The sequence below is a fragment of the Chroicocephalus ridibundus genome, chromosome 2 (assembly GCF_963924245.1).
Source record: "Chroicocephalus ridibundus chromosome 2, bChrRid1.1, whole genome shotgun sequence".
NCBI classification, from domain to species: Eukaryota; Metazoa; Chordata; class Aves; order Charadriiformes; family Laridae; genus Chroicocephalus; species Chroicocephalus ridibundus.
The window spans coordinates 37,818,663-37,845,592 of NC_086285.1; the positions used below are offsets into that span (position 1 = coordinate 37,818,663).

At 40.6% G+C, this 26,930-nt stretch overlaps 2 protein-coding genes across 5 annotated transcripts in view; one reads left to right on the top strand and one right to left on the bottom strand.

Annotated features, from left to right (window-relative positions):
* Positions 1-14,616, top strand: part of TAX1BP1 (Tax1 binding protein 1) — an 81,162-nt gene extending 66,546 nt beyond the window's left edge. For all 4 annotated transcript variants that reach the window (XM_063325085.1, XM_063325084.1, XM_063325087.1 and 1 more), the window contains 4 exons: positions 3,431-3,605; positions 3,965-4,113; positions 13,460-13,545; positions 14,208-14,616. In XM_063325085.1, the coding sequence (XP_063181155.1) occupies positions 3,431-3,605; positions 3,965-4,113; positions 13,460-13,545; positions 14,208-14,409 (612 nt within the window). In that variant the 3' untranslated portion in view covers positions 14,410-14,616. The remainder of the gene's footprint in view (positions 1-3,430; positions 3,606-3,964; positions 4,114-13,459; positions 13,546-14,207) is intronic.
* A 3,318-nt stretch (positions 14,617-17,934) lies between these two features.
* The window catches only part of JAZF1 (JAZF zinc finger 1), a 197,742-nt gene continuing 188,746 nt past the window's right edge, over positions 17,935-26,930 (bottom strand). Inside the window, exons 4-5 of the mRNA XM_063325088.1 lie at positions 25,483-25,652; positions 17,935-18,918 (exon numbers count right to left, since the gene is read on the bottom strand). Of these exons, the coding sequence (XP_063181158.1) occupies positions 18,742-18,918; positions 25,483-25,652 (347 nt within the window). The 3' untranslated portion in view covers positions 17,935-18,741. The remainder of the gene's footprint in view (positions 18,919-25,482; positions 25,653-26,930) is intronic.

Here is a 26,930-nt window from a genome sequence, read left to right on the forward strand (position 1 = left end):
TTTATGTCTGAAACCTGATAGTGTGTGTATAACAACAAGTGTATAATCTTCATTGTTCTTCATTTGAGTGGTGTTTTGTGTTCAGAGTAGTTATTGGTATATGATTTTGTATTTTTCTATTCTAGAGTTTCATCTGAAGTTTACCTGTTTTTAGAAAAATATATTGAGATTTTCCTTTTAATAACTGAGACATTTTACTTCTCATGTAGTTGAGTTGGTAATTGAAGTCTTGGTTTTAAGTTTCAATTTAAAGCTATTTCAGGAAAAGGCATACTTCCATCTTTGAGGTTTTTTGTTAATGTTACATTAGCAAATATCAAACAGGAACCCAGGGAACCCTGAAGAAAATGCTAAGCAGAAGGAACAACGTGATTGGAAAGCATGTCTGTCTTAACAATCCCTGTTTTTTAATTATTATTTTCATTTTTTCATCTCAGAATCTTTTGCTTGGTTCTGAATTGTAAATGGCATATTCCTTTGGATATTCTTGGCATACGTGCTCTCTCTCACCCAGTTTATTAAACAGAAGAATGAGAAATACTTTTCTTTGGATGAATTACAGCTGATGTACCGACCACACTTTAGTCACTTTAATTACTGTTTTGTAACATACATATTGGCTTAGAGTTTTAGTGGTTTATAAGTTATAAAAACCCTTTAGTAGTTTATAATAATTACTATCTCTATGGATTATATGCAAGAATCTAGAATTTCAGGTATTTTCTTTTTTGATGAGTTTTGTTTGAGCTTTTCTGAGAGAATTACTTGCCTTTCTGACACAAATATTTAAACAACAGAATTCAATAAAGCAGGCCATTTCAGCCCCTCAATAAATTCAGCATTTTTATATTTTGCATGAAAACACTGGATTTTGGCGGTAAGCTACACACAAACCCTTGCTAAACTGTAAATATATATAGAGAGAGTAGGTGAGGATATAAAGGAGGAGGAAGAAGGATTAGAACTTTGCTCATTAAGTTCATAGACATCAAATTATTTGTCATTGGAAGCGTAATAACTTTGAAACCTGTGTATGAAAATACAACTTCTCATGCATTTAAAATCTACTCATTTGTAATTAGACAACTGCAGTTTTGTTCCACATGATGCTTGTAGTATAAATATTTGCAATATGTAACCTAATCTGGATTACCTTTGTGAAAAATAGCACTAATTTCTATTTGTTAGTATAAATGGAAAATACTAACCTTGAGTTTTACATCCTAGAGTCAACTGTCGGAATTCTATAAAAGACAGAGAATTAATCAGTCAGTCTAGCAGTTAGTGCTGAGTTTACATATACATTCAGGGGCCTTTGCACTACTGTTAGTGGCATGACCACCATACCTAGGTTATTGTACAGAATGGTAGAGCAAATTGTCTTCATTCTGACCCATTTTAAAATTTTTGTTAGCCCAATGTTTACCTAAATCCCGTTGATGTTAAGTATCTGTAACATGGTCTCCTCCAGCTGTCCATCAAGTTAAGAATTTCACCTTCATCATTTTTCTGTTAATGTTTTCATGTGTGCATAGCTCTGTGCTTTTTTCCATGCTATTTTGTTATGTTGTGGAGAGAGATTTTCACTGAGTAACAAAATTTTTTCAGGGTGCTCCTGCAAACTAACCTTTCCCTCATGCCCACTAAGAAGCTGAGAACTTCATGCTATTGATGTAGAAACCACTGCTTAACATATTGACCTATCTTGTTACTTTATTCTTCTCTTTTTTCCCCTTTCTCTTTGATTTACATTTAGATTGTATTTTTTTTATAGAGTACAGTCTGTCTTTTTTTTGAATGCAAGAACAAAAACGTACCAACTAGATTAAGTCTGCTTTACAGTGCAGCTCGAAAGTGTTCTCATATCTTCAGTCATTGCAAGGCTCAAACCGCTTCTCAACACTGTAGATAATACTATATATTAATTTAAAAACCCCAAACATCCCTTTTTCTTCTTTCTGCTCACAAAAAGAAATGTGCGAAAACTTCAGCTATGTTAGCAGTGACTAGGACAAGGCAGTTTTTGGCTTTCACAGAATGATAAGGGTTGGAAGGGACGTCTGGAGATCATCTAGTCCAGCCCCCTGCCAGAGCAGGGTCACCTTAGAGCAGGTTGCACAGGAACACATCCAGGCGGGTTTTGAATGTCTCCAGAGATGGAGACTCCACCACCTCTCTGGGCAGCCTGTTCCAGTGCTCTGCCACTCTCAAAGTAAAGAAGTTCCTCCTCATGTTTAGGTGGAACTTCCTATGATCAAGTTTGTGTCCGTTACCTCTTGTCCTGTCACTGGGCACCACTAAAAACAGACTGGCCCCATCGTATGCTTGGTATAATGGTAATAGAAATATTTTGACATAATAATAACAACTAAAAACCTGATTAATTTCGAGTGGAACATGATCACCAAGCAGAATCACAAATAAGGACAAAACTGTTTCAACTGGTTTAACATATTTCATCACATACTTGAAAATCGAACAGAGAACAAGGAAAAGCACTTGATCTTTGCCTCTGTAGGTGTAGTTTTAAGTGAATATGTTTGATAGGATTTCTGCATTTGAAGAAAGTAATTGTCTTCCAGTTTTAAACACAGCTTCGTCTAGCACATCTGCAAATTATGTACAGAGCTTGATGTGCATACACGGCTGTGTGCGCAAGTAAGGGTAACCCTAAGGAAGTTAAATTGTAGAGAACACACGAAGGCTGCTTCTGAATTCTCTGTGCTGGTTTCTTTCCCTCTGTGTGTGCATGTGAAGGACAATGAGCAAAAGTTCTTCTACCATTCTTCATTTCCTACTGAAAACTACAGCCTTGAGTTTATTTTACCTAATCTTGTTAAACTTTGTGCACATAGATCAACATTCTGCTGTTACGTATCAGAAAGGATCCAGTGAAATGTACGTACTAGTTCTTAAAATATCTGCCACTCACAGATTCATAGGGAATTATGTCAAGTATGTACATACATGTACTTCACATACTAAAATGGTACGTTCTTGAATGGTATGGTATGACATGAAAAAAGAATTATTTTGTTTTTAATAGTAACTTTAAAAAACTTTTCTCATTGCATATTATCTTTGATTATTATTGTTAGTCCACCCATTCTTTACTATTTAATTGATTTTTTTTTTTTCTTCATTGTAGAAAGGATGCAGATATTTCTTGAAAATTGTGGCAGTTCTGTTTATGTAATTTACATTAACTGGTGACAAAATGAGAAAAAAAATTAAAAGTATCTTCTTTGTATTATTTTCTTTATTGACTGTTTTTGGTACATGTAGTATATTTGGCACTAGATCAAGATGAAAAGACAGTGGGAAGGTTAGCAGATGTATCTTTAAAAACAAATCTAAGTATTTCATTAAAATTTCAAACTTTGCTAGGACTCCATAGGTTAATTACATTTTTAAACTTTGCATTTTTTAGGAACTTGGCAGGACACCAGGAAATCAAGCTGGAAGGATGATGGAAGGACAGATTTCACAACAAACATTACATTTTCGCAATCCGTATTCAGAGGAAAATGGACCAGTTCCTGCAGTGCCAAGTAGACTACCAGTATTGCAATATGGAAACCCTTATGCAATTCAGGAAAGAAGAGGTCAGTAAATTCCACACCCTGTCCTCCCTGTATAATTCCCCTCTCGCTGTTTCGAAAGCAATGGCTCATTTAATGCAGGTTAAATACCAACAGTCTTTGTACTGGTACACAGAGCCTTTATTGATTGATGAGAATCAATAAAGTGCCTTTATTTTACTGATGAGAATCAATAAAGGAAAGTTTTAAAGAAACACCTTTGAAGAAGGTGATTTCTCTTTTATTATTTTATATTCTCTAAACTGAAAATGTGTTCATGTGTTGATTTTTTTTTTTTTTTTTTTAAATGTTAAGGTAGCACATCCGTAATCTCAAAATACTAAGTGTACTGAACAAAGATGCTCTAATTAATTTTTCTTCAGATGGAGCAGATGGCGCTTTTAATCCTGATGAGATCCAAAGACCACCTGTTAGACCTTCCTTTTGGGAGCTGGAAGATGATGTAGTCTGTAGTCAGCCTTCACGCAATCTTAGTCGGCCTGATGGTTTAGAAGATCCTGAGGACAGCAATGCAAGTTATCTTTTTAATTATTTTTTTTGCCTTGATAAGTTTACTAATGAGTAATCAAGAGTTCCACATAGGTTTTCAGTATCTGATAATCCTGTTTTATTGTTATGTAAATCCAGAGTTCATTTTTCTTTTCCCTGAACAGTGTTTTACGTGAATTTTGCTTGCTTTGAAGGAGAAAAATCTGCGCGTTAATTGATGATAATATACTTGTTCCCCCAGTCTCTTGAGGTGTACTGACAGCTTGTTTTGCTATTAGGACAGTAGCTTCTTAATCTTCTAAAATACTAAAGTAGAAAAATCCAAGTAATCACCACGCATTCTTATTTTTCTCTTCTGTGTGGTAGAATGAGCGCTCAAAATGTAGCCAGGTCTTACTCATTTTATAATTTGCATGTAGGAACTAAATTGTAACAGAACGAATTAAAAATTTAAAGGATTCCGATACCAGTCTTTTCAGTTAAATGCTGAGTGAAAATTTGTTTTGTATTGGATGCTTCATTCTAATGTATTAATCTTTTGTTCTGTCTTTTGCAAATCTGCATTTATTAATTTCCATTTTGGTGGTTTTTTGCTGTTAGACACGTATTTGGAAGAGCTAGTTGACTGTTATCTAAAGCTGATTAAATGGAAAGTGACAGATTCTCACTGATTTATTTTTTAGGGCTTTGTGTATTTTAAATGAAAACTAGTTAGCTTTTCGTTTTGATACAGTTAACTTGCACGTTCTACTATAAAAAATGGCTTTAGTAAATTGGCTTCTGTAATAAACTGGTCTGTAGGTCTTCATCTGAACAGGAACAGACGTATTACTCTTTCTTCTTCTAAGTACTCTTGCACCTTAAAAAATATTAAACAAGAAATACCTTTCTGCAAAGTATTGTGCTCTTTGCAAGTACAGTGGTATCATGACCTGTTTCTCATTTAGTCTAGTTTGCCACATTTAATTGCTATTAACCTTTGCAGAAACTGATCAGTGTTCAGACAGGCATGATTTTAGCCCTGGTGCTCAGCACCTATAATGGAGAAAAATGTATTTCTCCCTCCTACCTTTTGCCCCCGATGTCCATTACTGTGAATAATTAGAGAAACTGTCAGAACTTTTGCAGCCTGTTCGAGATCTAGAATGTGAGCTTACTGCTGTTGCCCACCTTTACTTCACATTTTGCATATTTAATCTGATCATTCTTGACGTAGATATTACATATGACAAGCTCTTCTCTTCTTTAGTCGATCTGCATCAGTTTAATTAGCAGGGTGTTCTTTCTGATCTATGTGCTTTGCCCTCTTGCAAACCCGAGCGAAACAGTGCTAGAGTCTTGTGCTTATTTGCTGACACAGCTTGGATTTTTGTAATGAGATAAAATATAACAGGCTTAAATAAAGTTCAACTTGAGAAAAGGTGCCTTTAAATCAAATAATTTATCTCTTTATTTTTGTACTTTCACATGAGATTCAGTTGCTTGCTCCTCCCAAAAGCAGACTGTATGTCTAACATGGAAATGAGTAGCTGCAAGACTCTTTCTGGAGAGACTTATAATATCCCAAAGATAAAACTGTTCTAATGCAGTACTTCAAGAAATAATGAGGGAAAAGTTCCATTTACGTAGGTAATTCATTATAAAAGAGAGGCTTTTGTTTGTGCAGAAGAAACGACAAATGTAAAATGATAAATATGAAGAGTGTACCATTTGTTGTATTGGTTTTTAAAATAAGCTGTTTAAGGTGTAATTCCATGCATTTTAAAACTGGTAAGGTGTAGAGCTTTTTGTTGGAGGAAGATTCCCTCCCAGAAGAGGCTTGGAGGTCTTACTGCTCTGTTTAAAATATTACTGTTGTATCGACTTCTTTTGCCTTCCTCTCCACATTTCTATTACTACACGTTCTATTAGTTTAAGAACTTGAGGGTGTTGTAGTCACTTCCACCACTCCATGGCTGTTTTGGTGGTGGTTACCTATGATGATGAACATGTCCACATTATTTATCTAAGATGAGAGACCTAGCCAGCATCTAGAATGGGTCTGGCATGTCAGACTTACCTGCTGTAGTTGCTCTTTACATTCCTGTTCAGTTGAATAACTTTGTAAACAATGTGGACGACAGAGGAGAAGACTTGAATGCTTCTCCCAGAAGTGTTTTCTGGACAGGGAATTGGGTAGAATTGCGTCAAACCTACAAACCCCATTTCTGCACTGTTACTACTTTGACCTTCTTTCATTGTAAATGTTGAGTTACGCTACTTCCAAGTGCAACACGCCTTCTTTAGCACCAGGGAAAGAAACTAGAATTTGTCTTTGTGCATTTGTCCATTTGCACTTTTCCACTCTACATGTTGATAGTCTTTGAGTTCTAAAGCCTTTGCCTTCATTGGACCATTCCGGCACGTAAACAACTCGTACAGTGTTACGTGTGCTGTGAATTGACCTAAGTGGAGTACCCACTTTCTGTTCATCTGTACTCTGGCTTTTGCTCAAAATAAAATTCTTTTCCAGTTTGTTCAGATTTTTATTTTGCTGCCTTGCCCCCATTTTTTATTTCTTTCTGGATATTGTTTTTGCTTTCTTCTGCTAACTTCAGCCATACTTGACGTGTGGTAGAGGTGTTAGATACTGACTTCCTACAGGCGTTTTGACAATTGCTTGGGAGAAGAGAGACACCTTAATGAATTCGTGTTCTAACAGGCCGATCGGCCTGAATACGGCTGCAAACTGGTCATTAATCCAACTAAACAGAAAGAGAATGCGAGGTGATGCAGGGGGAGAAGTGTTAGGTGGAATGCAAGACAAATCCAGAGAAAGTCAGAACTTTTTCGTACTCTCTCTCATGGTAAAACTTGATTCTTTTACTTGAACTGAAGTGTCCTCTTTAGTGAAATATCTTGGACCTCTCCAAATTGATACTCTGTACAAAACTTCTGTACAGGAATCCCAGGTGTCTCCTTATTGTTTAAAAGTCTTTGTAAGGTGTTTTTGCGTGTTACTTGTTTTTGCGTGTTACTTGTTTTTGCGTGTTACTTGTTTTTGCGTGTTACTTGTTTTTGCGTGTTACTTGTTTTTGCGTGTTACTTGTTTTTGCGTGTTACTTGTTTTTGCGTGTTACTTGTTTTGCTGTTTTTTAATGCAAAATCTTTCTTCATCAGTCTTGTAGCAGACTTGTTTGAGGTGCTGAGTTTACTTTTGCCTAAAGGAATCTTGTGTTCCTGGGTAATGATCCATGTATACACTTTTTGTCTTGTATTGAAAAAGATCTAACTCATGGTACCTTGTCTGCAATACATAAAAAAGATCACGTTTCTATTCTATGTCATTTGAATTGTAAATTGCTTACTACTACGGATAAACCATAATACATCATTTCTACGTCAACAGAGAGGTTCTTCTCTATTTTCCTTCCCAGTGAAGAAAAACTGTCAGCCTGTTGAGCTAATGTGGCTGCCATCATGTGTACTATTTAGCAACACAGCTCTTAAAAAGCCCAGTGAGGCAGCCTTGGTTGATCTTTCTACATATACCAAGGATGAAATACGAATCTTTCAATTATATTTAATAGATCAGAGGTATGGCACAAGATGGTAACTAGCCTTTTGGCAGGTGAGGGGGAAGAAGGCTGCCAGCTTGGTCTCTGTTCTGTAAGCTTCTCTTTTTACTTCTCAAGGAGGCGTTTTTGTTACTGCTTGACTAGCAGTATAAGATCAGGTGATGGTGACACTTTTGCTATATTGAAACTTATGCTGCCTTTGCTGTCTTCAGTTACTCTTGAGTCGTAGACCGAGTAAGGATACATCTGCAAATGCATTAAAATTTTTGTATAAGGTTGCTATTGTGTTCTGACTTGGTTTCTCCCAAAACTTTGTTCCATGGGAATGGGTGCTTCCATGTATTTTGTTGATGTGTAAAAATATCAGTTTTGTATGACTCAAAGACTTTCCGGAATTCTTCATAGCTTTGGCTTTTGGAACTCTTAGGCCAGTTAAACCATGATTTCTGAGAAGGATAAGCCAGTCTGTGTTAATCATGCCAGATGAGCAGGCACACAGTGGGTGATTTTATGTAGAATAGTTGACTTGCCGCAAGTTCCTGCCGTCATCTACTCAGCACTAACTTTCCATTTGCTCATTCTCCTGTAATCGACCAAAATGTAATCATTTGGAGCAAATAATTTCTAGAAGCCAGGTACGTATGGGAGAGAACCATAAACAAAACTTATATAGATATTTAATACTAAAGTGTGAGTTTTAGAAAAGTAGTCCTGATTACAGTTGGCAGTAAGCCCAGAATAACTATCCTGAGACTCTTAAACAATGTTGTTAGTCCCAGTAAATTTGTGGGGGGGTGTAACTTTTGGCAACTGCCAGCCAGGTCAGGATATTTTTTTTGAGAGGAATCCAAAATGGCCTTTCTTCTAGCAAACAACAAAAAAACCCCCACTACACTTTATTAGCCTGATCTTACCCTGGCAGCCAGTCGCTGTCTTCTGCATAGGGTAGACATAAAAGGAGCAGTTGGTATCCAGGAACCTCTTGGGAGCCCAAGCTGCTCACCGAGAGGGAGAGACCTAAAAGAGTTGGTTTGATTTCACTCACACGGCAGAGCTGAATTGCAGAAAGGCGATGTGTGTCCTCTTCTTTCCATTTTACCCGCGCTATATGTTAGCACTGTGGCTGTTCATTTGTTGTTTAAAGCTTAAAATGGGCATCCCTTTGCTTACTGTTGCATGTCAAAATGAGCTGTAGAAATCGGAGACGGAGATTGTTCCAAGTCTGTGGCTTTTGTACAGCGTCACATAGTTTTGTTTCTAATTTCTCTTTGGCAATCTTGGAACTGATTGCAATTGTAATCAAGAAAGCAGTACTTGAGACAAAATTGGTTAGTTTTGGTAAAACTAGGTGAGTTGCACTTATTTCTGAAAATTAATATCTGGCTTTCCCTTCTTCCTCTTCTAGTGGCAAACCCCCTCCTTTTTACGATGCTTTATTCTGTAATACCATATATATCTTTGAGTCACATAATCTGTGGGACTCATTGTGGCAATTTGAGAGTTACAGTCAAGCGATGATAGTTAAGTCATGACATTAAAGGCATCTTTTATGATTTGTTAACCTAATTATCCAAACTTCTGAATTCGGAAAGCCTGGCACTTGTTACGCTGCATAACCACAGTGCCAGCCCGTGGGTACGTGATATCAGACTCTTCGTAAGGACCCGAGGCCACGTATCAACTGTGTTACATCCCTGCAGGGCACTGCAGAGGTCTTGGACTGAGCACGTGTAGCCATGTCCCTTGTCATCAGCCTGGAGTGCAAGAAAGCTGGCTTTGGGTCTACATGAAGGGCAGATTAAACTGTCTCTTTCTCAAAATATGGAGCATGGGCTTCCGTCCAAATGTCTTGGATGACTCCACCGTGGGGTCTTGCGAGTAAGCTGATGCCGATTCTTAAAATACAGCCTAGGCCGAGCCATTGAGGCCTCCCCACAGATATTGTCAAACTCTTTCTGTAAGGCAGCTTCAGCTAGCCTTCTCCTTTCGGCTTTGGGGTCTTCAGGGGATGCTTTGTTCTACCATGGGAGAGTGGCCGGTTTTCAAATATCAGGTTGAAGAGCGTTTGTAACATCATTGGTTATGCTAGCTGGAAGAAATGGGGCGCCAAGTGATTGTGAACCAAGATGAGTGAGACCCATCCTCCCGTTATATAGTTCTCCCTTTTACGGGGTAGTCTTTAGGAGTTTTGTCCATCTGAAATGACAGAAGCAGACAGCTGTCGGAGTCCAGTACCGTGGGACGCTTTCTGTGTTTTCTAGAAGTTCCAAGTTAGCCAAGGGCAGTGCATGAGAATTTTTCGTTATTGGTTGGTTGTATACTGTTTAGCGCAACTTGTAATTAGAATAGCTGTGAAATACTCTCAGACTAAGACGAAGTTCTCATCGTTACTGTTTGACCATTCTTTAATTATATAGTAATCTCTCTAATATGTACTTCAAGGTATGCTCCATATAGATCTGCATTCTTCTTGTTTGGGTTAAGCATAACAAAAGGTTACGAATTGATCATTCTTTGCATACTTGGCCAAAAGCAAAAGTACACTGAAGAGACAGACTTGCCGTATCTTCAACAGCATAATATCAATATGGATTTAGTGTTGCCGTTCTTCTGTGGTGCACAGGTCAGAAGCTACTAGAAGGAACACGCAGTATGATTTTTACAGTTAATCGAACTGGGTCGTGAGAAAGCTTTGTCCTTGGGACGTGCCACACTTAATGTTACTTTGACGTCGGAAAAGTTAGTAACTTGTGCTTGCCTTTTGTCGAAGGTAGAGCCTACAAGGCCGCAAAACAGGGTGGTGCCTGTGTGCCTGGGTAGAGGCGAGCATCGTACCCAAATCAGTTTTTCAAAAAGGAATGAGGAGGAATGATACATTTGTCCATGGCAGGGTATCGCACTTGCCAGAAGCTGAAAGGAAGGACTAGAGATATAAACAGTTTTATCTTACCAAGTGACTAGCAGTAACACAAATGTGTGGGCTTTTCTTTGGTTTGTGGTTGGTTTTTTTGTTTGTTTGTTTGTTTTTAAAAGAGGAAGGAAAGGGGGTGAAATACTGAACAAATAACTAAAATAACTATAGAGTAAATAATGTGAAAAGCCCCCACAAAACAAACTAAAAAAACAGAGGCCATCCAACCTATTAACCTGTTAAAGCTTTAGATAAGGTGGACAGGCAGTGCTGATTTTTTTTTTTGAATAAACTTTTTAAATGGCAAAGCTTCCTATAAATCAGTTTGCATTTTGTTGATTCTAATTAAAATCTTGAGTTTCCCCTGGACTGTGGTAGCGGAGCAGAAATACGCACGTGGGGGAGGGTACGCTAAAGCAGGCCGCTTCTGCGGGCACGGCCGATGTTAATGGATGGAGGCATTTGGTAAGGTGACTTCAACAACGTGTTATGAACGTATTTCATTTGCCACTCGGTACATTTTAATCTTTGTGTAATGCCGGCAAAAAGGCTGAGAGGTTTCCCTTTTCTTCATAGGGGAACTAAAATTTCTGTATTATTCTAACATTTGTATGGAAGATGGATTACTTCAGGAAGGATGAGTTCTGGGGCAGCTGGGCATTAGGTTAGCAGTGTCTTTCTAAAGACCTTTTTTAAAAGGTGGGTTTTGTTGAATGCGCTAATAATTTTCAATGAGAAGAGAGACCCATCTATATCACGTTCACCACATAATTTTGGTTAATGCCCTTATATACCAAATTAATATTTAGCCTTGGTAAATCCTGACTCCGTATTCACTTGAAATGAATAACCCTTAACATATGGAATAATTTGTCGTTGGGTCTGCTGATCTGTCCTAAACAAAGGTTACTTCAGGGATTTGAGCCCTTTCACCAGAGAAGTACCTCGTCCACCTTGTAATTTGTAACCAAGTATTAATAAAGAATGCCCTCTGCTCAAGAAGTAACTCGGTGACAAACAATAAAGAATTATAAGAAAGTTTTTTTTTTTTTCTAAAAGATTTAAATGTTAATTAGGCCTGTGTTTGTAGTGGAACTATTTTTTTGGAGGAAGATGCAGATTCATTTTCTCAGGTAGGTCCTGCGCTGCTTACAGTCCGGTAGTCAGCACATTTGTCATGTTTTTGGTACTATAGAAGCTGTAGCATTGTAGCACAAGAGTACTTCAAATAGTTTTTCTTCTTTAATATATACATCCTACCTCTCTCATGACAAAAGGAACGAATAATATAATTTTAAAGCCCACGTGCGGGTGCAAAGCAAGCGAGACGGGAAAATACGTCTGTGGCTCGCATCTGTCAGAGCAAGCCCCGCTGGCTGCTCTATGGAAATGTTAAATGCTTGAACCTGAACGGCTGTTGTCAGGAAAAGAAAAAGATTGAGGGAATCTTGCTGTCCTGCCCTGCTTCCGTTGGTAGTAGTAGTATAGTATGGTAGCCTAAAAATGAGATAGGTTTGAGTATATGTAATAGCTGTCTGTCCGAGCCGTACAGCATGTATGCTGTTGTATATGGCCCCTTGCACATCCTTTTTCGAAGATCTGCTAGATAATTCATAATTTTTGCATGTAAGGCGCCTTTGAGATGAAAAGGAAAACTAACTAGGAGCTGGAATTTAAAAAATCTTGCTGAATTTACCTGTATTCCCACCTTGAAATGAGTAGGTTTTGTGCTACGTTATCTAATAGCGGAATAGAACCGAGATGCTGAATAACGGAGAGTTTTATACTGCGTAAAGAATGGGTTTACAAACACAGTTCTGATTTTCTTCCTGCTTATTTTCTTTTTGTGCCGTTTACCTCCCCTACTTGTATTTGCTTACATCACTGTGCTTATTTAAATCTTAAATCATAATAATGTCATCGTGGAATAAAAAAAAAACAAACCACAATCAAACCCCTGCAAAATATGTGTTTTGACCCCTTGCTGGTCAGAAGGGAACTCTTGAGAATCCGGTCACTGCAGGGATTCTTCGTTTTTCTGCTGAGGCTTTCCTGTTGCGGGCAGATTCCTTTCTTTCTTTGGCGAGAAGCGCGGAGCGGCGCCTTCCCTGGATGCCGACCTGCCTCCCTTCACCCGAGAGAAGCTCGGAGGCCGACCGATGCTCGTTGGTGTGCGTTGGTGGGTGTCCCCCAAGGGAGAGCAGCCCCGGCGGAGCTGAGGAGAGGAAGCAGCCAAGCATTTCCCTGACGCTCCCGACAGTGGCGCGAACGTGTGACACGCGTGGGAGCAGCCGCCCCCGTGTCCCACCAGCCACGGTGGGAGCAGCGCAGGCGGGTCACTCAAAACTGACCCATGGGAGGCAAAATGTGTGAATCGCAATCAACGTCTCTCCCCTTCCCGCCCCCGCCCCCTCCCCAGCCCTTTGCTAAAACTTTAAACTGACAGATTTTTAAAGTCTGACTTGACATTCCATGGTCTAGAATTTATCTGTGAGTTTTGGCTCTGGGTAAAGCGCCATTACGGTTTGTGCTGCGCTGCCCCGCGTTCGGTTTAACACGCGTTTTTCTGCTCCGACTCGGCCCCCGGGCGTTAGGGGTGAGGTGACCCCCGTTTCCTCTGTCACTCGTCAGCGGCGGCGTTGGAGCAGCGCCGGCACAGAGCTCTGCTCCGGGGACACCGTCAAAAGGCAGCCCGTGATTAGCTTTTCACGTCCATTAACCACCTCTCCCTTTTTTAGCGCTAAAGTAAAACTTACTCCGCAGAGATTATAAAACAAACGGTAAATCTCAGCCGTGTTTATGCTTGGTAACAAAAATGTATTTGGAGGGGAAAGAAAAAAGCTGTTTCTAGTGGGTAGTATTTAAAATATTTCCTTTTTTTTATTATTTTTTTGAAATAGGATGATGACAACACTGTACCTTCTGCTCCTGATCCTCCGAGTCTTCTCTTGCATGAACGTGGGACACGTTTCTGCTTTGATTCCAGGTAAATGTTGTCTTTTATTGGTCTTTAATGGCATGGATGGGTTTCTGTATAACCGGACTTTTTTTACTTAAGGGTGGAGATGAAAAACCATTAAGCATTTGCGATGAATGTTTGGTTTACAATTAACTGTCAGAGAATACGCTGAGACTGGGAAGACTATTTGTGTTACACCTTATTTTGACGGAAGAGGGACAAGTTTCTTCAGTAAATGAGTGAATGACTTTTGGTTCCGCCGCCCCCCCGCCTCCTTTCCAACCTAATTGTGAACCTAAGTTTAGAGCTTTTATAAAGTGTTATGTTTGCTAAGAGCGAGCATTTATGAGCAGAGAGAGTGGTTTCCCATGAAACTGCTTGGCCATTAAGACTTTCAATAGATTCGTATTCAGCGGTAGCTGGAATTATGTCAAAATTATGTAGCTTTTAAAATGCCAGCTTATTTTGGAATTCCTCTGTAAAATGACTTTAACTGTATTGAGCACTTTCAGCAGAGACGTTTAAATTAAATGTACGATACTTGCTCAGATACAAAATCTGCTCATATTTGAGCTTGTGGTAAAGCTCTTCACACGGGTGGCAGCGGGATCCTGCTTTTATATTTTCTTTGGCAGCAACAGATGAATGAACTCTTTTCCTTTCTTCTTTCTGTCCGCCTCCTCGTGCAGTTTTGAGGTGCACAAGAAGTGCCCTCTCTGCGATGTGATGTTTCCGCCTAACTACGACCAGAGCAAGTTCGAGGAGCACGTGGAGAGTCACTGGAAGGTGTGTCCCATGTGCAGCGAGCAGTTCCCGCCCGACTACGACCAGCAGGGCTTCGAGAGGCACGTTCAGACGCACTTCGATCAGAACGTATTAAATTTCGATTAAATCCTGTTTTACAGCGTAGCTTAAAAACCCACCACTTCTGAAGTAGTCCACCTATGGAACAGAAACAAGCGCAGCCTTTCCGTAACGGTGCAAACTTCTGATGACAAGCTAATTTACTCTAATTGGAGCCGTGGTAAATCGTGGCTGTAAGCTGCTATTGGGTTATCTCCTCTCTCTACCTAACATTACACTTAAAAAAAAAACCCCCACAAAACCCCCACCTTGTTGTGTAAGTAGCTATTTATTCCCCGATTTAGCGGAATTCGTAAGGAGATGGGAATGGCTTAGCCTCACAAAAAAATGAGACCAGCTTCACGATGCTCTTCTGCTACCTAAGAACCCGTGGTTTCTCTTGACCGTGTAAGCGAGGCGGGATTAAACACGGAAGGAACAGCTGTTTCTCCTAGCCAATTTGTGTAGTTTTTCTTTGGGTAACAGTTAAATTGGAAAGTTCCATTACTTACCCTATGAAAATATAGTTTTCTAGTCCATTTCTGAACTGTAGATGCACGTACTGTGAGATGACATGCTTGCAACAAAGGTAATGGCAAATACTTCACTTTTCCATACGGAATGTTTGCCTTAAGGGATAATGGTACGTGAAGTACACTATACCTTAAGGCAGCATTTTTGAGTTGAAACTGCTGTGCTTAAAATGCCTCCAAGTAATCGTTTAAAAAAAATCATCGCCATTATGTTGCGATTGCGTTCAGTAGGAGATAGCGTTATATTTTCACAACAGTGAATTGTGTTCCTTTTGGCTTAGGGCTTTTAAAACCTTCTGCGTTTTAACTTTATGTATTTCTTTCCAGTAAGTAAAAAAACATGTGTGTATATCTTAACATTTTATATTTACTTTAACTGTATGAAGTAAATTTGCTTTCCACTCGTTGTACAGTAGTCTTGTTACATTAAAAGCAAAATTATTCATGGAGTCCGTGGGCCTTTTTTTCCTGCTGCTGGTTTTGAATTTATAAAGCAGAGTTTAGGCTTTACGCGCTTAGAGCAAGTGACGTTGCAGCTCTGTACGACAAAGAAACTGTTGCTCACATCCATTGATGCTCTTGCGTTGAGAGGGACAGACTTGGGGATAAAGGTTTTGAGGAGCGTCTGTTCCCTCAGTTCTGCCGTGAAGCCGTGCAGGAGCCCGTGCCACGCCAGAGTCGCGCCAAGCTGCGTGACACAGATAAATCGCAGGGTCTTGGGTAGCAGCTGCTTCATCGGGCCTCTGCTTTCCATTGGAAATCTTAGATTATTTGGTTTTTTTAAATGGGAACTTCAAGAGGTGGTCTCAGGTAAGGCATGGAAGTGCTGAAAGAATATTTTTGTCCATTTTCTTTCTTACCATCACTCCACAGCATGTGTGAAAACCCTTCGTTAGGACAGGCTAGAAAACCAAACTATTATTAGCTATCATATTATTAAAGACTTCTGGTCTCAGAGGTTGGTATCCCACGCAGGCAGGACAACCTCAAAACCCGGTGGTGCCGAAGCAAAGCCTTCGCTTGGGGGGGGGGGGACACACCTAAAATAGGTTCCCTGTTAAACTCCCACCCTGAAGTGGCTGCTTAAAACCACCCACCCAGGGAGTTTGCAGATGCCTGACAGAAGCCAAACACGGCTACGGCAACCTCACTGAACCACAACGCTAACGATTGCTCCTCTCCCAGCGACAGCCACTTTGTTTCTGAGAACCCCGAGAAGAAAAGGGGACCCGTATCCTACCGTTACAAGGGGCTTTCGTAGCTGCAAACCCTGGTGCGAGGCGGGAAGGAACCAGCCTGTGAAATCTGAAGGCCTTTTGACTGATGATTGTATCAAAATAATCTTTTTTTTTTTTCTCTTCTCTCCAGGCTGTGGCAGTCTGTGTAATTTGGTGCCTGGATGGTGTAGTGCTTGAGTTGCTTCAGGTGTTTACTGAGTACAGAGTCTGACGATACCAAAGTAAAACACACGAATAAAAAAGTATGTCCAGCCCAAGAACTTAACTCTTTAGGTCAGTAACAAGCAAAGAACAATCTTTTTTAGGTCAGAGGCAGTTTATTTTAAATGTGATTTGATTTACATTTATAAGCAGCTTTCTTGACAGGAATTCTTTAAGTTGCCTTCAGTTCTAAAACAAACCTCTGTCACTTTCAAACTTAAAGTACTTTGTCCCCAACAAAACATATGAAAATATAATTTAAAGCACACTTTTCACAGACACAGTACAATACATTCACTATACACAGTATAACAAAATAGTCCCATCTTTACCTGTTTAATAATACTGTCACAATGAATAGGTAAATAGAAACTGGAATTTCATTTTTTATAGTCGAAAGGAATTTACATGCAACAATGACGTTTTACGACTGTTTAGCTGTTGAAGGAACTTACCCAGCCTGGAGTTTCTTGCACAAGGAGCAGAGCCAAAAAACCTGTTGTCTTGGCCAGATTTGTTGCCAAAACTGGGGAAGGTGGGAAGCGGCCGCCTGGGACTGCACCAGCAACTCACGTCTGGATCATCCTTCAAACCCGGCCGCCAGCGCTGTCACCTCGCCGGGATTTGAAAAAAAGCCACTTTTTTTTTTTTTTTTTCCTTCGAAACGCTTATTCATTAGGATGATTCCTTAAGTGTTTTAATGAGACTTTCACTCTGCTGGAGAATAGGTAATTGTCATCCTTACAAAGTTTTCCTTTAAAGCTTTGGGGAAAAAATAAAAATAATAATAAAAAAAAAAAATAGAGGGAAAGCTCATTCCTCCTTTTCGTTGAGCTTTTCTTTTGCACTTAAAAAGAGCAGGACCCAAGCGAAGGCGATGGCTGTGTTTAACACAGCGGGTCCCTCCTCAGCCCCGGCGCTGTAGGAAGTGTTTGGGGGCTGGGGCAGGGCCGGGGGGGTATGGGGGGGAGCCCACCTCCGCCCCCCCAGTAGCACTTGTGAGAGAGGGATGCTGAAGGCAGGGCGGTGAGCCACAAAGGCGCCCTCAGCTACGGGCCAGACGGGAAAAGCGCTCTCACCTTGGCTTTTTGTTTTCAGTCTAGTCTCTGACCACCTGCTGCAAGAAGCACTTAAAAAATCTTCAATAAGGCTCATATGTCGTATTTTTCAGCAAAATTAATTGTAAAGCTAAACAGACGCTTCCAAACGGAACGCGGTGACCTACGACAAGAAGCGAAAAAAAAAGATAATGCACAAAGAAAAGAAAAAAAAAATCTCCAAATACGATGAAGATGAGGGAGAGGCATTAGTAGAAACTCCCTTCGCACAAATAATGGACCTCCTTAAACCAGGCGCAGAATTTTTAATTTTTATTTGCAACCACAGGCACATGCTCGTACGGTAGTTGCAAGAATTGGCAACACATAAAACATTAAATCTGTTGGCAATAGAGAACTACAAAGTGCTTTAAAACTTCATCTGAGATGAAGAGAATTGTTTCTCACACACACATAAATTTGCACTTAAGTATTTCCAAGTGTCTTTCGAACGGATACTTCAGGGGTAAACGTTTAGTTGGACTGGGAGATTGGTCCGCCAAAGTCTGATGGGCATGAACGGAGTATGTCATCTTGTACAAGAGAAAAAAAAAAAAGTAGTAATTTCTAACACTAAAGTGATTGTTTACTAGTTCGAATGGCAAGATTTTCAGCATTTCAAAAGGGAAAAAAAAAAAATTTGCAAGATAATATAAAATACAGCAAGCACACCTTTTTATGTATGTTATTTAAGTATGAAAATATTTTTAGCATATTATGTTAAACATTCTTTCTTATTTATATTTCCATTACCTAAAAGACTTGCTACTCCACTGCTAACTTCGTTATGTAAGGCATGTTAACGAGCGTTTTGACGAGGGTGGTCTGGTTTTGGTTTTGCACACACAGGGACAGATGCATCGCAAAAGTCTTCGTCACATTACAATCTGGAAAGGATGGTCAGGGCCAAGCTCTCCTCCTCGCTCACTCCTGCTCAACGCTTCGGCACAACTAAATACGCGACAGGGCTCCCCCCCCCGCCCCCCGCCCTAATTTATTTATTTTGTTTGTTTGTTTTTGGAGAAAAAAAAATGTTCTGAAGAACCTATAGCTTTTATAGCACCTTATCTCAAAGTAATGAAAATGGGTATGATGATTACATGTGCAAATGTACAAAATCATTAACTCTACAAAGATACATCATTCCAAAATTACAGAAAATTTTAAAGCATGCATTTAATTTTTTGTTTGTTTTGTTTTTTGTTTTTTTTTTTTTAAAGGGTTGCTGAATGCTTCCCCTGAAAAAAGGTGGCTGTTCTCAAAATCAGCAACTGCTGGTGAGGATTTCTTGGCACGTTTGTGACCAGCATGTTATTGCTGCATCTTCCTGATAATCTCAGCAGACACGGGGGGGTGGAAGTTGATTGTGTGGTGCCGCAGGCCCTGAGCTGTCTTGTAACTCTTTCCGCAGCGACATTTGAAGGGTTTGCGTACGCGGATTTGCGTTCTGTGGCCGTTCTTGGCATGGTACTTTATACCGTTCACATTCTGCGAGTGAGAGAGTAAAAGGTTAGTGGTCAAGAGGTCTGATAAGGGCTTAGCTGCCAGTTAAAACTGGAAAATTTATTAATGTTACGGGCAAAAATCACATAAATTGCTAGGAACTCCTGCTAGGTGTTGGGCATGTGTTGTGCTTTCAAGATCAGAGGTGGGTCAAGAAACAATCTGTGCGGTTCTAGTGTATGGCACTTACCTACCGACGTAATCCCAATTTTTATCTCGCCATATGGCATTTTCCAAAAAATACCATTTAACGGGCTCACACATGGATGCTCTTTGCTTCCTGACATTTTTTCAGATAGCACTGACCAATTTTATTCAGAGGGTCATTTACAAGCAAACAAAAGAAATGGCATGAAGACTCGAGTCACACTTCTTCAAAAAAGCTGAAGCTGCCCCCGTGGTGTGTTGGTTCCGTTTTGTGTCATTGTTTCTAGATATGTCTTTAGGCACCAGCAAATTCTGATAGTTTACACATTGTCTCCAAAAAATCAACTGCGGGGAACACTTAAAGAGTTACACGGGGCACTTAATCCAGAGAAGCCATCTTCCAAATAGCTATTGTTTGGGGATATTCTACAGCTAAAACTAGAGAACTGATCTCCGCTAGTTTGGAGAGAAAGAGCAGAAGACAGCACCACACCGCACCGTCACGCTGGCAAGGTCAGGAAACAGGCAACGCTTTTGCTAATTAATCAAGAAACTTATTAAACATTAATCAAAAGTGATATCCCTGTCCTCCTTTTCACCTATTTATGGCATAAATGGAAGAAGCTGTTGTGGTCTCAACAGCTGTTGTGATACTGCTTTATGTAGGATTCATCTTACTGGAGTCTCTCTTATCTGCTTCCACTAAAAGAGCTTGGATTTGGGGATAAATAGGGAAAGGCAAGCTGTCTTTCATTAGAGCTTCTCCTAGGAAGAAGTCAAAGAGGATGCCAAGACAATTTGTGACCAAAAGATACAGCTCCGAGGCTGTACTGTGCGCTCTCTAAAGTTTCCAGATACATATCTCAGTGTTTTTTAAAAAAATATTTTAATAGTTTTAAGATAAAAATCAATTAACAGCCTGGATATTAATTAACCCACTAAATTAAATTTTAAGGATTTTGTCTTTGCTGAACCACTGCCTGTAAAACGTCCCCTTGGCCGTTAAGTTCAGTTTTATCAACCTGCAACTTACACTAAGTGGAAGCTCCAGTCTGGGACTCACAGCAATTAGACAAGTTCGACAATGTGTTTAAAAAAAAGAAAAAAAAAAAAAAGGAAAAAAGAAAAAGCCTCCATAAACGGAACACGGAACAGAGCTACAACTCCAAAACCTTCAGCCGGCTCTGTATACATCAGAAAGCACACCCCCGAAAGGCATGAGGTTAACACCTTCAACAACACCACCCCCCGCGACCGACAACGCTTCCTGTGCTCCCCTACCTCCTAATCCAACTTGTTCTGGGGCAGAACCTGGGGTGTCATGTCCCACTCCTGAGAGGGACAGTCCCCTGCGTGCTGCCCTCCGCTGCCCTGCTCCATCCACAACCCCCAACCCCAGGCGAAAGAAGCGTAAGGAACCTGCAGCTCCCATCAGGGAAGCAGGGAGGAGTGCAACGGTGCAACTGCAAGAGAAGCCACCCAGTCTCCCAGATAGCGACACTGTTCTCATCTCACAACATAAAATCCTGCTCCTTATTTATTACATGTTAACTGTGCCACGGCAGCATTGTATTTTTAATCTTTAAGCAAAACCAGTTCTCTGGTTTCAATCCTAAAGTTGAGCGTGGTATGGTTCTCATCAGAACTCGTAATGCCCAGTGTAGTCTGTAGGGCAGGAGCGGCATTTTAGGGCAGGCTGGGTGTCTGGAGAGGCTGATTTGTGGAAAATCCTTTAGAACGAAAAACTTTACCTAAAATACCCACCCTGGAAAAAGGGTATGGTGCAAAACTGCAAGCAACTGCTCTGCCCACAAATTCACGCTTCTCTCCTCTAGAGCGTCCAGGCACTGAATGCTCCACTTTGAGTTGCAAATCCAGCCCGCAAATTGTCCTTCACATCCTTAAAAATCCTGGAGGACTCCTGCACAGCTGTCAGCTGAGATGTGGGAGACAAAAACCTTCAGTCTCCACTACAAAGCAGACTTACGAACGAGCGGTTAGTGCAGGTTACTCCTGGGTGAAAAGCACTCGGAGGAGGTACCACTAAGACAAGAGCATGTCAGAGCTACAAATCGTCCTCAAGAGCAGTCAAGTGAATTCCCTGCAAGTTATCCGAGATCCTGAGGCACCTTTTAGGTGGTTTTGCACGTAGTTACATCCTTCAGCACCTGCAGGACCGTGGGGGCGAGGGGGGCGGGAATGTCACTGGACAGCACGAGGACTGTCATAAGGCAGCTTGATGGTACTCAACACCTGAGTACCGTCACGGACCTGCGCCTTCGAAGAAGAGAAAACCTGGGGGTGACCTGCTAAACTGTTGCTACTGCAGTGACATTTTAAAAACGAAGCTATCCCTAAATCCTATATATATTTTGGGAACTACAGAAACCTGTTTAGACATCTAAATGTTGTAAGAAATCACTTTAAGATACTTCTAAATAAATCTGCAATCACAAATATCCTCACTATTCCATGCCAATGGCACTCTTTTCCTGATACATATTTTTTTAATGATCCACTCAGCCTCAAGTGCACCACGTGCTTTGATGAAGGGGGAAAAGTACTTTGAGGCAGAAAAATTTAAGGAAATGCTAAACCAGAAACCTACGTGGAATGAACTGGGCCATGGAAGGTTTGAAAAGTAGGAAACCACGCCGAGTACGAGGAGCAGTATAACGTGAAATTTGACCTGTACTCCTGTCTAAAAGAAAACTGTTGTTAGAATTACAGTCGACTCTTCAGCACTTTTTCCACTGCTGTAATGTAAACACTTTGTTGTGTGTCTGGGCTGTTTGTTGAGGTATGGCAAAACCCACTGCCAAACTCATACATCACTTTTATTGCTCTGGTTACTTAGGTTGCTCATTATTTACTCTCACAAATGATTGAGGAAGAAGATGGCAGTATAGAAGGGCACTCTAAAATCTTAAACAGGAGGAAACAATTATTAACCTGGGACCAGATCAGGAGGAGATAGAGAAGTTTAGACTAGCACTGCCTGGTTTGCATGGACACAAGGGCACTTGCTGGGCAGGGCCCTTGCACGGCAGTACTAGTGAGGCCACCACACTGCAGAAGGTGTGAGAGCTCCGCCAACCCCTTCACGTAGGAACACAGACATCAAGGATCATTTGGGAGGATTTCTTGCTTCAGGCTTGGACATTCGTATATGTTTTTGTATCTCCTGGCCGCTCCCCCTGAAGTTTTCTTTGTGGGTCCAGTTCCTCTTGCTCAACTTGCAAGCTCTGCCTTGCTCCTTTCTTTCAAGGAAATTCCCTTCTTTCCCTCTCTCACTTCAATGTTCTGCCCCCCTAAGCCCTGCCGAGTCCCACTGCTCTTAGATCAGCCTTCCCGGGGGTTTGCCCACCCGACAGGCCTGGGATCCTCGTCCCATTTACCTGCCAGAACAACAAGCCCAATGCCTTGGCATTCTTCTCCTCTTGCCCAAGGCCAAAAAGCAGCCATGCATATAAGCTACATTTTGTATGCATGGAAATCTGTTATCCTTTTGTTATTGTATTTGCATGAACTAGAAAAATTATGGCAAATACACTAGGGTTTTTGCTGTAATAGTATATATGCATTATTTATATCTATCTATTATGTATCAAAATTCATTTGCTCTTTGGAAGTTGCCTGAATAAGTGTATCTACATCATACACACATTTTGAAAGTCTTACTCCAGAGCTGGAGACCAAATAACCGGCACACGTAGGTGGTAATGAATAAAAGGGAAACTAATTGCTACCTTCATCAAACCACCCTTTTGCTCTTACAGGTAGCGTTCTGCAAAGCACGTTAACTACTCAATACCCTTCTGGACAGGGCACCTAAATGTTTATGGCTCACTTCTCCTGCACTGCCTATGGGAAACCGCCGAGAGATAGCAGCCGGGCAGGAGGCCAGTGGGGTCTTCTGATACTCATCTGGGCTCGTGTATAAACATGTTCTCATTACAGCTTCCATTGTTCGCCCCAGCCCCTTCCTTGGGAGTATTTGTTGTACTCATTCTTGTCTTATTTACCTTTCCATAATGACTTTTCAGTGCAGAGGCCATCTTTTATCCCTGTACATTGTTTGCAAAAAGGAGCCCCATCCCTACTGGGTCTGTTAAGCAGTACTGTAATACAAATAACATACCTAAAAATAACACTTCTGCCTCTCAAACGTACGTCACCTAAGGCCAGACAAAAGAAAACTGTGTATATATCCTTCTTTCCTCCACGCTCCCTAAAGGAATGCATCCTTTCTCAGCCGTAAAGTGAGCCTGGCAATTACTGTATGTGCATGTCCGTGTTCCTGTTTGGAGCACTATAATTGTTTTACAGCCCTGACTGTGATTATCCAGTACCCACCAGAAAATCCCCGTGCTTTGATCACAGGACTCCCTACCCAGACTCTGCAAATAATTCATCAGAGGAGGGGGTTAAGCAGAAGGAAGATGAAGAGGAAACAAGAAATGCAGCTGACACAAAGCTAAAAGGAAGGAAACAAAGATAAAAAGAAAAAAGAAAAAAATTAGGCTAAAAAGAAAAAAGGGAGGAAACAGAGCCCAGAGAAAAGAGAAATGAGGTGAGGCAGAGTTTAACGAAACGTATTTTCGTATCAGGAATAAACAGAGGTGACTCTCGTAGGAAAATACGGTACTTTTTATTTGCTGCTGCTCTCTGCCTGTCAGCCTCTCTAAGGGTCGTTAATTTGTTCCCTGTCCGACTGTTCTAACATTAATGGTGTACAAGATATCCCTTAGACAGTCCTCATGCATTTGAGATGAAGGTAGTGAGATAGCAGAAGCAGGCAGAAACAGCTTGCTTATTTGGGCAATAAAAAGACAGAGGGCCGGCAGTCAAACAGAGAACAGACAGGATATAGCAAATTACAGGGTTCTCCTTCTAGCCTTTGCCATTAAGTGAATGTTTTCTGCAATGCGTAGATGCCCTGTGGGCACAGTGACTTCTAACAATCACCATGGCTTATTTGCTTCCTGAGCTAGGGATTTAGCGTTTATACCATAACCTTCGTCTGGCACAGCTTCTACCACACGCAAGAAAAGTATTAATCTTGAATAACATGGGTATATCTGCAAAGTAATACTTGCAAATAGTCTGAAAACATCTTTCCCTCTGCCCTGCCCTTGGAGACGGTGTTCAGTTTTTCCTGTAACTCAAGAAGAGAATAACCATTACATAGTTCAGGCTAATCTCTGAAAAAAAGACTTGGTATGTCACTAAGAAATGAGCACATTGCTTTCTCACTCATGTTTTAAGTGAGTATCGTCAGTATTAACTGTTCTGTATAGGAATGATTGTGATTTGCTCTTGTGATTTGCCAGTCCAGAACAGCTGCAGCATCACTAAAACACGTCTGCATCCACTACACAGTTTCACGGACAGTTTATTCGTTCTTGTCACAACTGTTTTATTTCAACAGTTATTGATCTTCCTATATTTCTCTTTCATATTTCTGTTCTAAGTCCCTACTTTTTAGTTATTTAAAGGAGAAGCCATAAAATAAAACTAGTATAAAAACAACCCAACCACCACTTCACCATACTGAAGTCCAAGCTGTTCAATACAATTTCATCTGTCTCTGCACCGGTTCACATGAAGCAATACTCCTGTCCTCACAACATCACAGCATGTTCTATACCAGCCAGCTCAAGGTTCAGAGTTAAAGATGCTTTACTACCATAAACAAACAAAAATTTCTCATGATGGATAGTAATTAAGAAAGGTGCAAAGGGGAAATTACTTCCTAGTTTGTCACGCAGAGGGAAGCACGCTCTGCACGTGGGGCTGGACACAATGACATCTGTGCAGGCGGGTCACGGGGACTTAGACCCAGGATGGAATGATGCCGGAATTTCTCCGAGGCCCTGCCTTCCCGAGGTGACCTCTGACTTGCAAAACATTAACCACCAGCCTTTGGCACATCACGTTGGCCAGGAGAAGTACCCTGGGCACAGCCTCACTCAAGGAGAGGCCGCATCTCCAGCAGCTAAGCAGAAGGAATTAATTCTGGCACTTACGGGCAGAAGCTTTTTATTTAGTGTCTCTGAAAGGGACCCAAGAGATTATTTTGCTGGTAGTACCTCCTGCATTCTGCAGTTAATTTGTCTAAATAATAGCAAGCTAGTTCAAATGTGTAAAGCAAACGAGTCACTGTATGTAATCTCTCTTGACAGACAGGGATGCAAAAGGCTACATCCTCTGTAAAACTAATAACTTGGCTGTGCCTGAGAGGAAACCAGTGAATAAAATATGCACTCTGCTAAAACACCATGAAAATAAATGTGAAAAGTCTATTAAATGAGAAAGGTACAAATTGATTTGAGAGGCTTCCCCCCCCTTCCCCCTCCACTACATCAGCGAGAAATAAGGTAGGTCTGCACTACTGCTTACCTTATATCTTTTTTTACATCCAGGAACAGGACAGGCAAAAGGTTTCTCATCCCCTCCATTCATGCACATTGAACTAAGGATAGCTTCAGAGCTGATAGCACTTTCTGTAGTCCAGGACTCATCACTGTCTGATTCTTCATAGTCTACTTCCTCCTCGTCATATTCACTACCTAGAAAAGCGGGGTAGTGAGATAAAACAAGAATAAATAAGAGCACAGCAAGATAACACATTCTGCATTTATTACATCAGTTACAATGACTTGTAATTTCCCCACTTTTGTCTTTGCTGGAAGATAGTTCTTTTTAATTTTATAAACCTATCTTTCTTATAGTTATTTATTCCTTCATAAAGACACCAGCGGTTCTTTTTCTAATAACCAGGACAGGCATTATTAATATATCTTCATAAACTGTTAACTGCGTGGCAGAGAAAGTTCAAAGGACTGATTTTAAAATGCAGTTTCATTACTCCTCAAACACCAGGATCCTTCCTTCTTTCCCAGTGCCTGAACAGAAAATGTGGGGTTTTTTCTCCCCCCCTGCAATTAAAGCTAATTTTAAGGCTTTTCTTTATGCAATACAATACTGAAGAGCGTAATTCTACAGATCATAAACAGTGTAAAATAATATGTTGACAAGTCCTAATGCATTTACTAGCCCTTTGGAATTAATAGGAATTATAGCACAACATTAATAAGAATTATATTGTAGCAATTATAGTTGTGAAATTCATTCCCTCAGGTGTGGGGATAAATTGCATTGTGTGGCTGCCCTGAACAGACCGCATTATGTTCCAGATATGCTACGACAGCCATTTGAGCAGCTGGTGCTGAGTTTATTTATTATTTTTAATTGCAATAACTCTGAAGAAGTTAAATGTGAAACAAGAGAAATTAGGAAAGCAGAATTCCAACTATAAAAATACAGTAAAATAAAAAAAAAAGCAGGGGAGGGAAGAGCCCCAGCTGATTAAAAAGAAAATATATGCACAGAGGGAGAGAGAGGGAAAGCTGAGGGAAACTTCTGTGGTGTCAGCAGGAGGTGGTGCTGTGTTTCCCCTCCCCTTTCTTCTTTCCCTTTTCCAGCTCTGCTCAATTTTATCCTTTCTGCTGAAAGACGATTTGGCTCCAAGTGCTGGAATAGCTCCCGTTATTAAAGACAGTTATGTGACACTTGCATGGCTCTATTTGCTTCCCTCATATGCCCTTTAAGTGCACGCCTCTAAGCAGCTCTACCCACCGAGAAGAAAATGCAGACAGCTGCCTTATGGCACTTTAAAAAAGAAATGTCCCGACTTCACAGGGAAAACCCATTCTGCAACGTACAATGGGGTCTTTGGAGTTTTTTTGCTTCTGGCGAAAACTAAATGCACACTTATTGTCTCAAATTTTTCCCCTCAGATTCCCCCTCCCCCAGTACTCTCACACTCAGACTCGGCACCTCTCCAT